Source organism: Nothoprocta perdicaria, unplaced genomic scaffold, assembly GCF_003342845.1.
Source record: "Nothoprocta perdicaria isolate Ctin4 unplaced genomic scaffold, notPer1 scaffold_349, whole genome shotgun sequence".
NCBI lineage: Eukaryota > Metazoa > Chordata > Aves > Tinamiformes > Tinamidae > Nothoprocta > Nothoprocta perdicaria.
In genome coordinates, this window is record NW_020455587.1 from 239284 (window position 1) to 255327 (window position 16044).

Sequence of the window (16044 nt, forward strand, 5' to 3'; positions counted from 1 at the left end):
CCAAAAAAGAGGCCATGCAGAAAAGCAAATTAACATATTAACAAATTAATGTTAGCAAATTCATAGTCTAGCACACTTCATCATACAGACAAGTCATCTATTTTGGTTCATTCAGTGCAATGAATGTTGTAGTGAAGATATACCAGCATCCCTGAGAAAAAAAATTTATTTACTCCTCTTTTTTTCACTTTTTCTCTCATGACTCTGGAGCTGGTACCCAGTCAGTAGGAGAATCTTATTACGGTGGAGTCCAAATGTGACACACAGCAAGCTTTAAAGTGCTTTCCAACTTGCACATGCATAAGTACACTCCCTGGAAACAATATTCAGACTGATATTTTAATTTCTAAACCTGTATTTTCGTGTACTGGAGCAGTCAATGAAGCATCTTTCCTTTTGAGCAAGATCCAATTATAATGAGAGCTTGGATTGACAGGAAACATTATTATAACTGAATGAGCTGTCAAATCCATGATTAATAAGGTTTTTCATGTAAGTTCAACAATAGCAGCATCAGAACGCTGACATATTATTATTCAATAACTTATAACATTCTTAAGAAGGTTTACTTTCARTTTTGGAGGGTAGAGGGAGATCTCTTCTCACATACAAGTGTTTGTGTGTGGCAGCAGTGGTTTCAATCCTTCATGAGACAATTTATCTCTGTATTTTCTGAACATATTGGCAAGCAAAAAGTCTCATGCAAAGTCTAACCCTATTAAGAAGTTAGTCTCTGTTTTTCTCCTGTCTTCAGTAGTTTGCATCCATAACAACATTGTGTTGCTTGAACTACAAAGGCAGAAACGGAATTTCAGTTCTGCAGGAGGTTTGTAACCTGAGTGTCCACACAGTTGGATGCAGTATAAGTAGGAGGCAAACCAAAACCTCTCTGGTCAATCTCTGTTCAGTGAGGTGCAGCAGAGTAAATTAAACAGTAGCTAATGCATGCTACTACAGTGCACACAAACATTTTAAAATCATTACGTCATTCAAGGAGAAGAGATTTTTTTTCCACTACTTTATCTTTTTATGTGAGAGACAAATATGGCAGGACAGTAAAAAATTAGGATATTTACAAGGAGAAAACAACATATTTAAAAAGAAAAACCCTCTCCCTTCTCACAACAGAAAAGCAATTCCCACCATCCTACATACATTCTGTTTTCCTGTCCCATTTCACATTTTGATGGAGGATAACTGGATATCCGATTTTTCTATTTCATTAGTTCTCAGTATCGCTTTCCTATCCTCCTTCCTTAATCCTCTCTTCCATCCGTATGGTGGGGCTGCTCAACGTAAGCAGTACAAATGATTTGCTGTTCAAACTCTGTGCTAAGGCTGACTTGGAAAAATGGCCTTTCAGGTCAACATGCATTTAAACATCATCAGTTATGTCCCACTTTCTTTTTACCCTAATACAATCTATCAATAAAAAATACATACATACATACATAACTCATACAGTAGCAGTCGCTTTTCTCCTCTTGGCTGACACCTTGCTATGCTTCCATAGGCTGACCTTTAGCATGTAACTTTTAGTTTAATGTTATAGTCTGTCAAAAAGCCGAACAAACCTGGGAAATTTACACAGGTATCCTGAAAAGCRTCTCAATTTCTATCCATAACTTGTCAGGTCTTGAAACTACTGGCTATGTTTCATAAGCCACAAGGTGAAGACAAGACTTAAGAAACTGGAAATATGTGATAGGCAAGTTCAAAGGCTATTGTCTGCTAGGAGAATACGCTAAGAAGTGGTTAACAAAAGATCAAGCTTACAAATGTGCTAGCGAGCCTCAAAGTTAACACCATGCAATATTAAATAGGACAAATTCACACTTCTTTTAGCCTTGTTTTTTTTTTTTCTTTTTTCAGATATACTCACTTCAGAATTTAGCTGTCCTAGATGACGGTGAGTCTCTCTCTGTACCCTTTCTGTAAAGTAACATTCAGCTGAAAACTTAACCGAGATTACCACACGCTCGCGTTCCGCAATTTCACCGTTGCCACGATTTTTATGTTGCTATTGTTGTTCCTATTATAGTAGCAGCCAATGCACAAAATGCTTTATAAACAAATGCTGAAATGATGCCTGACTCTCTATAAATACCCAAGATGAGAAAAGAAGCATTATGTCCCATTTTTTTCATAGACAGACAAGACAGCTACATGAACTAGTTGCCACAAAGTAAATGAGTGTGGATTTACAGTTCATTAGCTACTCCATGGCAACTGTCTTTGAGGTGATTGCTCCGGAGTAAATGTGAGGTAGCTCTGASCTCCCGGAAACGTATCTTATATTTACCCGAGATTAAAACATCCACATAAAGGAACTAATGAGCTGTAAATCCACACCCTAGCTTTCTACACAGCGGTTTCTTCATGTCTTGAGGGAATGATAACTACGTGATTTGTGTAGTGTCATGGAAGAAGTTTGTGGTGGAAGGGGGAACTTAACTCAGATCCACGGAGCTCCTGCTCATACACCATTCCTCACATGGCCAGAATTTCCTGTGCAGCCTCTGTTGGCTTGCTTGGCACATCTCCCTTCAAATGACTGCAGTTTCAAAGCAAATTCAGAGTCTCCTTTCTCCATTAGCATTACAGGACATACATATTCCACATACTCAAAACAGACAGATTGGTAGCTGCCAGGTACAATTTCCTCATTTCATACTTCTTCATTCTTTTTCAGAGGATTTTAAATGCAAAGTAAAAACAAAATGATACTTGGAATAGCTACATCTTGTTTTATTTGGTGGATTTCAGTCTCACTACCCTTCCGCTTAGAGCTAAACCAGCATCCAATTTACCAGATATTCTCAGATTTTTTTTTTTTTTGTCCCAGCATTGTGCCCTAGAGGCATGCCACAAACTAGGAAGGAGTTTTCCTACTTCCCCTTTTTCTCCAGTGGCTGGAGTATCAAGTCATCTGCTGTTAAGAGACTTGAGAGGTGTAAATAAAGAAGCCTGGGTATCCTCAAATATCTTTATATATATATATATATATATATATATATATATATATACACAGACACATACACACACACATATATATTTATATATTTATATATGTGTATATATACGAGAAAGGAAAAAGGAAAGTATATGGCCATTTAAAATACTTACCTGTAAGATTATTGCATATCCTGAACAACAACAAAGTGCTATATCAACCATGAAAAAGTTGAGTATAAATTATAGTTCTCTACCAATAAAGATGGGAAATTCATTGTTAAAGTTCAGACATTAAACACTATGTTTCAGCATTTATAGAGTCCTTCACACAACAATGGATAAACCCCAATATATTCATTTTACTATCGTCCTATTTTTACTTCATGTCTATGTACTAACAATTTCTAAAAGCAGAGAGAAACTCTTATAAAGAACTCTGGTTCTTTATAAATTTTAATGTATTTGATTAGTCTCTCCACAGCAGTCTCTGTTTCCTGATAATCACTCGATTCCTTGCTGTGAGTACTCTCTGGAAAATGTTAGCCTTGCCTGCAGGTCCTTCGAGATTTGACCCTACTGTCACACTGACAGCAAATTTAATATTTCATTTCATTGGGCAATATATCTCAAAGCATAATCCCAACCTTCTGGGATGCTTTCACTCAGGCCCTGCTCTGACAGCACTGAAAAAGATGGAGTTCTGAAAGAGAAGCATAACTTAAAATAAAAAATGTCAGTGCTTTCTTTTATATKGACCTCATTTAGTACTTCAGTGACCCTGATGATTATCCTTTTTTGTGTGTTTTTGTTTGTTTGTTTCTTTGTTTTGTTTAATGAGTTGATGCTACTCCATGGTAAGTGTCTAGAAAATTGCGTGTTCAGAAATTGGAAGACCTGGACTCTGTCTCTCATGTCACAAACACTATCAGCTAGCCAGCTTCCCAGGTGCGGGACCTTTGGGCTGCCCAGCTGCAAGAGGCTATTTCAACACTAGCTGATCAAATACTGCCTCTAAGCATTCCCATACTCAGTTTTGGCCTGTGTTACCTACCATTTTCCCAAACAGTTCTTGGGCAGAATGTGAGAGTTGGAATACCCTAAAGGCTCATTGCCAGTATGCAGTTTGCAAGCAGCCACACATATCTGGAGACTCCAAGAGCTGCTAGAAGAGACATCAGCCATGTCATGCCAAGCTTCCCCAGGGCCCAGGAAAGTCCCCAGCTGTATTTAAATAGTGACATGGTAAAAGAGTCTGGCACTGGCCTCAAATTTGAGAACCTGCAACTGAGAGGAGCTCCTGGAGACTGCTAGACAAGTCAATGCAAGGAGGTAGGCATGACAATACTATGCAAAYTGTATTTTCCACTGCAAATCCGTTGCAGTGCAGATTTACTCTGACCTGTTCAAAACAGAAAACCTTCTGGGGACTCCACAGCAGACCAAAATATAGGCCACAATGAGTCACACTTCAACAGCCACCTATGACGTCCTCTATGGAGCTGATTTTCCAATCTCGGTGCCAGGAGGAGAAAGGCAAGAATGACATATCCCAACCTGGAGAACAGTCTTTGCTGGAAGTCAGGCTGCTTGCAACCCAAGATAAACAATCCATTTCAGAAACCTGCATTTTTTTTWAAAAAAAAGAGTTATCCYGCTGCAGTCAACTTTTTTACTTCTTTGTCCTGATTTTTGATTATCCAAATATGCAGTTTTGTTATGTTACATATTTTTGCAGGAGAAAAAAAAGATACATGCCAGCCAATTCTGCTCTGACATCAATGGCCTTTGGCTCAAACAATATACTCAGGATTTTCCTTTCTCTTATCAGAGGTCCCATATTTTTCTGTCATTCATTTCTTTTTATTTCTTCTGGGCATGTTTTAATTTTTGATATTTCTTCTCTCTTTGTTCTCCAAGTTATTCTTTTTTAGCTCTAAATTAAGCAATTTGCTTTTAACCAGTTGGCATTTACATCAGTCAGCATAACCAAATGTTCATCTGTACCTTCCTTAATTTCATGTCAGCAATTCCTGTAGCAGTAATGACTTTCTGCAAGGAGACTTACACTTCAGACTGCCCTGCAATTTTTTTTCAGAAAATTATCTACCCCCTGTCCTTCTGGTAGGCACATTGCAATCTTTCCAATTCTATCACGTTTTTGAGAGTAACATCAATCCACAATAAGTGCCTACTAAAGACTTGATGATTCTCTCTGGAAATTCTAAACTCATAATATCATAAAAAAAAAAAAAAAAAAAAAAAAAAAAAACCCTTTAATACCAGCTCAGCATCCTGAAAATGTCAGGAAAACTCCAGCCATTTTTTATCTGGGGCTTTAAGGTTTCCTACTCCTCTACCCTTTTCCAGCTGGCCCATACAAATGTAGTAAATGAGCTGGCCATTCTTGTCCCTCATTACTGAGATCTAAGCTCTTCTCCAGCCATCCTTGCTTGATTTCTTTATCATAGAAGCCCAGGATGTGATGAGGTGTGGCATATGTGCAGGCCTTAGTATGGAGTCAGCTTTCATACAGGTTTCCTAGGACCTGGTCACAGGCCCTAGGGTATAGATGCAACTGTAATGATCTCTATGACAGAGCACTTATTCAAWTTCTTAAGCTGAAGCTGAGGCTGTCCAGACTATATGAAATAATTAAGTAGTTAGACATCACATATCACTCTAGATTTGCTCCTAAAAATCTCAGTGAAGACTCCTGCTCTGCTGTCTGCTCATTACGCTGCTGCAGAAGAAGATGAAAACCCATATGTAATTTGGAAAGTCTCTGTGGTTTCSACTCTGCAATGTCAGCTCACTGAGGAGGAGACCAAGAGGAAGCGATGTTCTGAGAAGAATCAAGAGCTGAAAGATGGCAGAGAGGACGAGAAGACTGGGAAACTGTGGTCACACAAGTTTGGTCAGCTGAAGACATGTGCGGAGCTGAGGCACCAAAGGGATGTTGGTCTGAAGGACTCTGGCACTGCAGGGTAGTGTTTYAGGGTACCCAGGGCACTGAGTAGGGGCTTAGGAGGCAAAGGATTCTGCAGCACATACTGGGCATGGTGCCTGAAGGAGTATGAAGGAACATTGGGGATGTGCAGGCAAGACAGGGCTGGGGAAAGGCTACAGATGTTGGGAGACATCCAGAATCTGGGGCACCATGAATCATAAATCTGCATGGGCAGTGATTCCAGCCTTCCCACACTATTTGTTATGGACTTACAGAGCTATTGGAAAGTGATACGAGAAACRATACCTGTGGTGAGCAGAAGGGAGGGTTGGGGAAGACGGTGAAACTCCAGGAGTAAAAGGTGGGAACTTCCTGTTTCGTGGGTAAAGAGTGAAAAGGGGGAGGARCAGGAAGCCCAGCTGCAGCCTCAGGAGCCACAATGCTCAGACAGCAGCCCTGTTTCTTACATTTGCACGTTTGCACATTTGTATTTGCATCTGCTAAGGAACCATGCTGTCTTCCCTCATTTCTAGTACCAAAATATTATTGATCCATGAACTCTGTTCTCACATATTCCTTGCTGATTTCCCTGCATGGATTTTCTGTTCTATGCATTTATTTAGGAAATTCACTGTCTTCTTGCACAGCAGAAATGTGTGCATTAAACAAACTATAGAAAGGGCCCAAATCCTTAAAAAATGCTCTGGAAGCAGAAAAGAAATAGTTAGGAAGAAGGARAAGAGGAGTTGCAGGAAAACTCATTTGCTGAAAAATGCTGCTTATGTCTTATCAATTTAATTCCAGATAAGTCTTCATTTTGCTGTGAAGACAGATGCGATAACTATGTTAATGACAGATTTCGGTAGTTCAGTTTGTAGAACTGCAAACCCAGATGGAAGCGATAATTTTTCTTTCATTTTAATTTTTAAATAAAAAGCAAGAAAGCAAGAAAGTTCCTGATACTGTATCACTGTAATGACTTTTTGAAGGATAATGGACCTTAGCACTGAATGACGATTAACTCTCATGCCTTTATACTTACCATTTTATTAAATTCCAGTTTGGCCTGCTGGAATTCTCTTAGCTTGATTGCTGGAGCTCAGCAAATCACTGTCTGTGACTGACTTTTCCAGCTCCACACTCATAAAGGTATTTAAAGGCAAACCTAACCTGAACCTTGTGAGTACTCTATGTATGTGATACTAATGTTCCACAGGCTAGATACATGTCTAAGCAGACCACTAAAAATAGCACTGGATGGAGCTAACTTCTCTTACTCTATAAACAGGCAAATACTCCCTCTTTTRATAACTTTGTTATATTCAGCACAGGGGACCTAACTATGAAAAGAACCTACAAATACACACCTGGCTTGCTTTTCTTAAATTAATTTTCATTTCGAGAAGGTGACATCCAGACTGGATCCCCCTAGAAAAACTTCTCTCCAAGAGCTCCTTGGCAAGTGTGAGATGCCCCTGTTCTAAAATCAGTGGCATTAACTACTAGGGGTTTATTAGACCATTCCCATTTTCCAGCCAACTTTGCAAATGAGGCATGGTTTAAACCATTTAATCTAAAGTGGCAGAGAGAGCCTTTTAAGGAGTTTATTCCAGTGTATCAAATGTGGGAAATGTGTGCCTGGTGAATGACTGCTAGCACTAAGCTTTATAAGACAAACCAGGCGTCATTTTGTCACCTGTGGCTTTGGAGGGAGTAAGGGCAAACAGCTAGGGTTTGGGGCAGACATGATGCCACAGGTAGCATCTTACATCTGTCTACTTTTAGTAGACACAGTTTGATCTATCAGAGGAATTTGATGGCTTGGCATAGGCTATTTCATTTCCTTGATTTAGTTTGCATGTATGCTTTTGAGTATTTTTTTCCCCTATTCAATTATCAGTTAATACAAAACTGCAGACCTATGTAGTTTAGGTGTTTTTTATCCAGACTAAATGGTCAGATGAGAGGTAAAGTCCACACTGCCCTGCAGAGGGGAGAGAAAAGAGATCCCCAGGCTCTGGAGTTGAAAGCTGTGTCAGCAGAAGCAAAGCCAACTTAATTAGCTCTGTAAAGAGGTTGGGCAGAGTTCTTTGTGAATGCAGCTATATTGTGTTTGAGAATTTATCTGATATCTCGGTGTTTTGCTGTGCCAAACTACACACACATAYCCACTGCTGCAATATTCCACCTTGTGCAGATGCAGAAGCGGCTCTTACACTTACCTCAGGTTCACAGAAACTTCCTGTCCATCTTGACTGCTAGTTTTATCCAGTTTAATGACTAGCATGGCCAAAAGTACACAAGGAAACAAACACTATATAGCTCCTCTACTTGCATTAGTTTTCCCCTTATCAAGGTCAGGAAGCAGCAGGCAAAGACAGCTGGAGCCAGTCTCCGCTCATGACCTTGCTTTAAGCAAGCAGAAGCACTTGCTAACAGTGATCCACCTGGGCAGAACATCCTCAGGTCCTGACATAGAACGGCCAGATTTTAGTCCTTGCTGGACTATTCCAGCAAAAGTATTCAGCTCCAGAATGCCAAACCCAGTTGGAACCCCATAGTGTCCCAACCAGTGGACAAGAAAGAGAAAAATGCTGCCCCAGAGATGTGAATACTATGCACGTGCTGACTATTCCGCATGGATGTTCACCTTGAAAACCCAGAAAGCCTGATCCTGCCTCAAAAAATACTCATTGACCACCCTCTCTCCAGAGTTCTCTAAATGCCAGGTAGACTGCTATGCAGAAGCAATGTGGCAATGCCTGCAATCCTAAGGCTTATTCCAGGCTGCCACTTTGTCAGGCTTAAGTTTGGCTCATTAGGACTCTTGTCTGTTATTCATGCAAATACATCTAGGCATAGTCATAAAGTATGCAAAGAGAAAAACTTATCAGTTTGGTGCAATCTCCAACTTTCTGAAACCTCAGACATCCCTGAGAAGAAAACACAGACACCCCTATTRCCATCACTGACTGAAAGGCCAGAGCAGAGCCCATCAGCTGAGATCCACATCCTCTCTGAGGATTTGCTGTGCTCAGGACAGATGAGATAATGCATTCTGCACAACTTTAAACCTATTACATGAAAGCTTAGGATGTTTAATCCTATGAATAAGGGATTTCTACTTGTTTCACCTTTTCATGGAAGGAGATTTACAAATCTGCATAAGTCTAAGCATTCTGRCTGTAGTTTATTATTTATTTATAGCAAGGCATGTGGCAAAAAGATGTCCTCTGGAACAGTCTGCTTAAATGCGTTTCTGTGTCTGGACAGCTGCAGTCTAAGTTCGTTCTCGCTCATGAATGTACAAGGCAACTTGAACTCAACCCTCTCTTATGCTAATTGCTTTCTCCCTTCTTCAAACAAATATTCTCTCCTGCACAAGTCAGCACGTACTTGCTGGTGTCCACACACAGCCTGAGTTCTTCTGACCAAGGGCACAGTCATACCAGAAACACAGCACTGGGGGAAGCCTTGCCCCAGTGCCCAGCTCTGTACCTTGAGYTCAAGGCTCAAGGCTCAAGGCTCAGCTCCAGGCTGAAGGCTTCCTCTTAGTTCTGGACCCAATCTCTTGTTTATTCACACAAGCCTTACCAAATGGATTAAGCTGCTACAGTTTACTGTACAAAAGATCAGAAAGAAGTTTTCCTAGCACAAGCACACATTGAAGAAAATGGCATAGCTTTTTGCTGAACTAACATTATCTGAGGGACCCACTTTATGCATCCACTTTTCCAATGATTTATTGTAATCACTTACCAGGATCTATGTGGAATACGGACCTGTGCAGTGGAATAGACACTAAGGTAACAATCATTCAGCAGGTGAGGAGAGGTATTGCAAAAGCCTCCCTTCTAGGATCATTACAGTGGGATCTTTATTTGATCGTTATTTCACATTTCCCAGAACCCCCAAAATATAGTTCCATGAATTACATTGCATTTGAAGTTCAGCACAACCACCCTGGGGTCTCGTTCTGAGGCCTCAGCAGCATAAGTATTTTGAAAAAGTTTCCAACATTTCCCTTCTTTTTTCTTTTCTTTTTTTTTCTCCATGCAGGGGAATTTGCCTTAGCACATGAAAGAGAGAAACTATCACCTAAGTTATGTATCTGCTGGACAGTCTCCCTTGCTGAAGGTTTGGTTTAATAGTTCTTTCACTATAAGCAAGAAAATTAATGAATGTTGTCTTAGGTTAACTGCTACTAAGAAAACTGTCCTAGGAGAGACATTTTTTTTTTCCTTTCATCAAAGACTGTTCTAAAACAGCTGCCCTTTTTACTCAAAATCTATTTGCCACTTGGGTATGTGCAAAAACATGCAGCCAAAAATATCTATACAACCTGTCTTTCTGGTGAAATGTAATTCTACTTTTTCCAGGTAAGCAAAATTCTTCTCACATGTATCCTGAAAACACACAGGTAATAACCACCTAAACACAGCCATTTCAAGCATCTCTCTTCATTTTTGCCTAGGTCCCATAAAGGTTTATCCATACAGAATTGCCAGGACAAGCGTTCCACTGTGAGTCCGCATGGCTACATTTCCTTTATGGCTCAATTAATGCACACTGGAGATTTTAGCTGTTGTCTATAATTGCTAATTTGTCTGTTACAGAGAAGTGAGAGCCATCTGTGTAAGGTGCCACGAGGATACACAAATGAGATAGGCACTATAAACTGATAGTAAGTGAACTGTGATTGCAACAGATTCAAAGCAAAGGCAAAGAAGTGATGCCTTACCTTTGGGTCCCTCAGTACACCAGATACCGCTTGCACAGGTACTGCAAGAAGGGGCTTGGATGCGAGTGTTGCTGGCTTTTTGGGAGGCCTGGGTGGTGGATATAGGGTTTGGTTTTCATATCTTCGCACCATATAGTATTGCTCTTCGCTGATCTCCTCCACTGTTGTCCTACTGGCAGCGGGTACAACCGTTTGGACATCTTTGCCAAGCAAATGGACTGACATGCTTAGGCGATACACAGGGATCTCCCAGCTGTCCCCTGGTCTGCTGACACTACTGACCAACAAGTATGAATCTGTGATTTCTTCTTCAAGCTGCAGACCAGGCACAGCAGCCAAGACATCATCCCCGATGGAAAGATCCCTCACAGACACCTTGACGTTAAAAGGCAGGCGGAATTTAGTGCAAATCTCCGAAAGCTGGTACTGTTTCTTGTCATAGATCACTTCTACAAAACCGCCTTCCATATACATAGGGAGAAGCACCTTCTTATAAGTATTGCTTAGTATTTGTTCACAAGCTAAAACATCTACAACTTCCTTTCTTCCCTCATACAGAACTTCACTAGTCTGACACTGATGAACTAGAAACTGATCTCCAACAGAAACAGAAAAGAGCTCTTTATGGGGAGAATCAAAGGCTTTAGTTGCTACAACGTGGAGATGCTCTTTTTCACTTCTTGCTATCTCTAAGTCATAGGCAGTCGGAAAATTCCGAGGTCTTCTCTTGAACTTTCCTTTGTAGCTCATAGGGATTAAAAAATATCTTTTTGGGGAATCACTTCTGATCTCAGAAGCGAGGACTCTTTTTGCCTGATACTTTTTGTGGATGACAATCTCTTTCCCCGTATACAATAAATTATAAGGCTTCTGGCTTCCTTGGGGCCCTTCCATTATCTCAGCAACCATAGGAAATTCCTTGCTTGTTCTCTCAAATACATCTTCCAAAGACAGTGGCTGAAGAAAAGCGCTAATATCATAACAGTCTGTTATATCTTTGACTTCAACATCCAGATCTGAGAGGATATGGACTATATCCTTTCGAACTGGAAAGAAAAAGAAATACATTCATTTTTATTTTCTGTCTGACACTGAAATAAAATATACATGCCCTATAGGCCAAATTTGTAAAGGACCTTTTCTGAGAAGCTGTGTAACTATTTGTGTGCCTGGATTTATTGCCAGTGCCAGTCAAAGCTTGCCTATCTTAATTCAAGATATGCAGTTATCTAGTTACCTGACAATGCAGACTCCCCATGGAGGAAGAGAGAAACAAGATGATATGAGAGAAAGGTACACAAATGAAGAAAAGGTTAAGCAAAAGGAAAAGGAAAATCTAGTTCACTGTCTTTCTCACTRCCCCTCCAAATTTAATTAGCTATTTCTCTTATCAAACTCTTTTTACTAAGTACAAGATGTATTTCTCATTTTTTAATTTATTTCATAGTAATTTATTTACTTTTAAGGATTCATTATTACAAGATATTGCTATGCTCAATATGGTAGGAAAAAATATACTGATACTTATAAGAACAATCATTTTAAAAAATCTATACTTATGACAAAATAGTATCATGTTTTTTTAAGAAAGAAAAACTTTTATGTAACAAATACAAATTTATCATGAATGAATGAATACATTTTCCCTACAAAGGTCTTCTGTTGAACCGTTGCATCTTTTTCTGAGGCATCTGGTTTTACTCACTGTCAGAACCAAGCCACCACATTTAATGATCTGACAACAAGGGAACAACAACTCCTTTATCACAGCAAAACTTTGGATGCAAAATTTCCAAGCACAAAACTGACCATGTAATTAAAGCTTGTTTAAGACTTTGGATCCAGATCAGTGACATCACAGATCACTGACCAGGACAATAAAATTTAACAGGCAAATATTATTTAGTGATCCTCTTCATTAAGACTTATATTACTTAGATGTGCACACAGTGTATATTATAACCTGGAATCACATTTTCTTGCAGTACCATAARCCAATATTTTGTTCCTACTTTTTATTCTTTAAAATTCTTAAATAACTATAAGACACTTTGAGAAAAGAGAAAAAAAAAAGAAAGAAATATTTAATGAATTTTTAGTACTCCAGCACCTATAGCTGCTAAGAGGGCATAAGGATACACTTAAGTTGATCCAGTTGCAGGACTGGAAAAACTAAGTATTTTAATCCATTAAATTGTACTTTCCAAATTTGCACATTGATTCTGATAAGAAAAACAGACACAGTGCAATATCTCAGGAAAAGCATTCAGCAACTTGTGTGGATGTGTTTACTGTATCCAATTACATATGTCATTCCTCAGGAAAATCTCCAGTGTGAAAAGATTCCTGCTTAATATCCTGATGAATATTAGTAATACAATTTTGTTTCTATAGAGCTGCCTAACATACTTGTAGTAAAGAAAATGAGCAGCAAAATCTACCCAAAAGCTAAGTTCCTATCATGCAAACCTTACCAGTATGAGTGCACAGAAAAGCAGAAGGGTTACAAATTTCCATCTACTGCCTAGGCTGCCCTCAGTCTCAGAAGCAAGGTCAAACTTTTTGGCTTAAGCAGTTTTTTTGCACTCAATGAGGGTAGGCTGTGCATGCACACATGGCTCATTACTGCTGCTCAGCTCTTCAAGCCACCCTAACTCAGGAGCATCTTGCTGTGTTCATACCCTTGCCTACCTTCTGATTTTATTCTCATAAATAGGCATAGGTATAAACATTGCAAAGAACAGAACCCAGCAGCGTGGGCTTTTTCGGTAGGAACAAAATAGAACAGTGTTTGCTTCTCRTGGTCAAAACAGTAGTTCTTTTTCTTTTCCTTTTTTTTTTTTTTTTTAAATGCGTACACAAATCGCAGCTCTTAAGGATAGTGCTTTTCTAATTCATTCCCTTTTCCTCAAAGCCAGAGGTTTCAGAAATTGTCCATGAGTCTTTCTGTTTACATTCTATCGACATTTCTTTCTGTAATGGGGAAACTTTCTGCAGCAGTCTGAGAAATGAAATGTAGTTCAAAACCAGCCTCTGTTACAACATGTATATCTATTTCTATTCTCCAATTGCTAGCCAGAGTCCTAAATGGCCAAATGACTTCTCCATGGTCAAAGTCAGAAATTTGAAGTAAGAAAATCTGAGAACTGARCTGTATTCCTAAGCCTGCTTTTCACTTGGCAGCATATTTTCCTTTCAAATACAATTTAATTGTTGTGATAYTAGTATCAATAAAATAGCAAGAGAAAGAAATACAAAGAAACTATGGGATAGTAGAGGAACCAAATTGTAATATTATTTTTATGTTTTACAATYTTGAAACTAGCAGCAGCGGCAAACATGATTCAGGAATTCTTAGCCAAAATGATCCCCGCCTGAAACTGAATTCTGAACAACCTGTGTTTGATTAAGAAAATTCTTATCATGAGGAACTGGTTCTTACTTACATTTCATTACTGCCTTTACTTCATAGACAGGCGTGAGAATCAAGTAGCCACCAAAATTCTCAGGAAGTGGGTTAGAGGAGTCCCACACGCGTAAAGTATTGGAAAGTTTCACAGTCCGGTTTCTGCTCTTAGGAATTTTCCATTCTGCAATCTCTTTCAGGGTGTATATCTGGTCATCTTCACATTCATAGAATTTTCCTTCTTGCGAAAGGGGCAAAGTAAAGGAGTGGGACAGGTTATTTCTGACCACGCCACAGTTCACTGCCATTGTTCCATTGACCTCCTCCAGAGAGYTGAAGGTGATGTGCTCACCACGTTTGATGGTGAGGTTTGCCAATTTTATATCCTCAGTGCAGTAGAAAGATGGATGACCAAATCGTGTTGGCCCAATAGAGACTTTTCGTGTAATTTCTTCAATGCTGAGGTACGGAGTTTTATCAGCTACAACCTTATAAAGACCTAAAATGGAAAGGTTGAGTTATAAAAGGGGAAAAAAAAAAGTACAAAGCCGTGCCATAATTTATATTGTGAATGGTCATCAGAGCATATTAAATAATTTGTGGCTGATAATTTTATTGCTAGAAGTGTGACTCTATAAAGTCAAAACTGTGTGATACAGCATAAAATCAACTGTGTGATACAAAATGTGAATTGCTGGAATTAGCCCTTTCTACTCTGCAATGAAAAAAACTCTGACTTGTTTACATCCATGATAAAAAGAAAAAAAAAAAAAGTTAGATTCTTTGCTACTGCAAAAAAAAAAAAGGACAAATTATCTCAAATTCCTATCTGTCTTCTCAGGAAAGCAGCCTTAAAGAAATAAATGTAGACACAATATGAGGAAGAGTARTGCTAATATGATCAGTGAAATGCAAGATAAAGTTGTTCTCTAAAAATCTATCCTACCTGCACTTACACATGTACACTGGGTATTCCTAGACCAAATATGCTTAAAGAAATAGCACATGCAAGAAAAATAACACATATAGACAAGAATGAATRAAAGAACTTGATTTTAGCACAACTGATAGCCCAGACAAGCAGATGGAGTAATTCATAGTTTGGCCACAGGAGCAGGGTGACTCTCCCAAGACAGTTAAAGTGCTGAAGAACTGCAGTGTCAAAGATACATCTGGGCTTCCCTAGCCCCTAGAGACATTATTATTTCATGTTAATCATGCACCATGGAGCTGTCTCATTAAGAGTCCACCCAGCCAGAGGAATGTGTACATATCTGTATTTGTATGAGCGTTTCCACAGAGGAAGATGAAGTAGACAGTTTAGAGGACTAAACAGCGGGGCTTGGCAGAGCTGGATGATTAAGCTGTCTCCTTCCCAGGGCACAGTGGTGTGATTGCTGCCACCTGGAATTATATTGTAGCCTTCCTGCATGGTCATGGAGTCAGCCTCTCTTCCTAAGGAATATAACTGAATGCAGAGGTTATTCCTAGGCCAAGTTTGCAAGCCAGGGTGGTCACAAGCTACAGTGTCAAAGACAACCTCTTAATGGACATTCATGGTATTTTTTCCCTCCCTCCCTCCCTGAAAGCCAAATGGCCAGAAACCCCTGGGTGCTGCTGCTCCACATTTTTGCCTCCTACAGAGCRTAAGTACCTGAGGGGAGAATGTATGGAGGACGGGACCAAACTCTTCTCAGTGGTGGCCAGTGATAGGACATAGGGCAAGGGCTACAAGTTCCAACACTGAGGAAGAACTTCACTGTGGGAGTGACAGAGCCCTGGAACAGGCTGCCCAGGRAGGTTGTGGAGTCTCCTTCTCTGGAGAACTTCAAAGCCCGTCTGGATGCCGCCCTGTACCCCGTGCTCTGGATGTCCCTGCTGGAGCAAGGGGTTGGACTAGATGATCTCTAGAGGTCCCTTCCAACCTCAACCATTCTGTGACTCTGTGATAAAAGAGTACAGTATACTTCCCTTAACTGAGTGACTGCTCAACAA

General features: G+C 39.7%; 1 protein-coding gene across 1 annotated transcript in view; it reads right to left on the reverse strand.

Moving 5' to 3' along the window:
• THEMIS (thymocyte selection associated) overlaps window positions 1-16044 on the reverse strand; it is an 80394-nt gene that overhangs the window by 41998 nt on the left and 22352 nt on the right. Inside the window, exons 3-4 of the mRNA XM_026044060.1 lie at window positions 14090-14548; window positions 10644-11689 (exon numbers count right to left, since the gene is read on the reverse strand). Coding sequence (XP_025899845.1) covers window positions 10644-11689; window positions 14090-14548 — 1505 coding nt within the window. The remainder of the gene's footprint in view (window positions 1-10643; window positions 11690-14089; window positions 14549-16044) is intronic.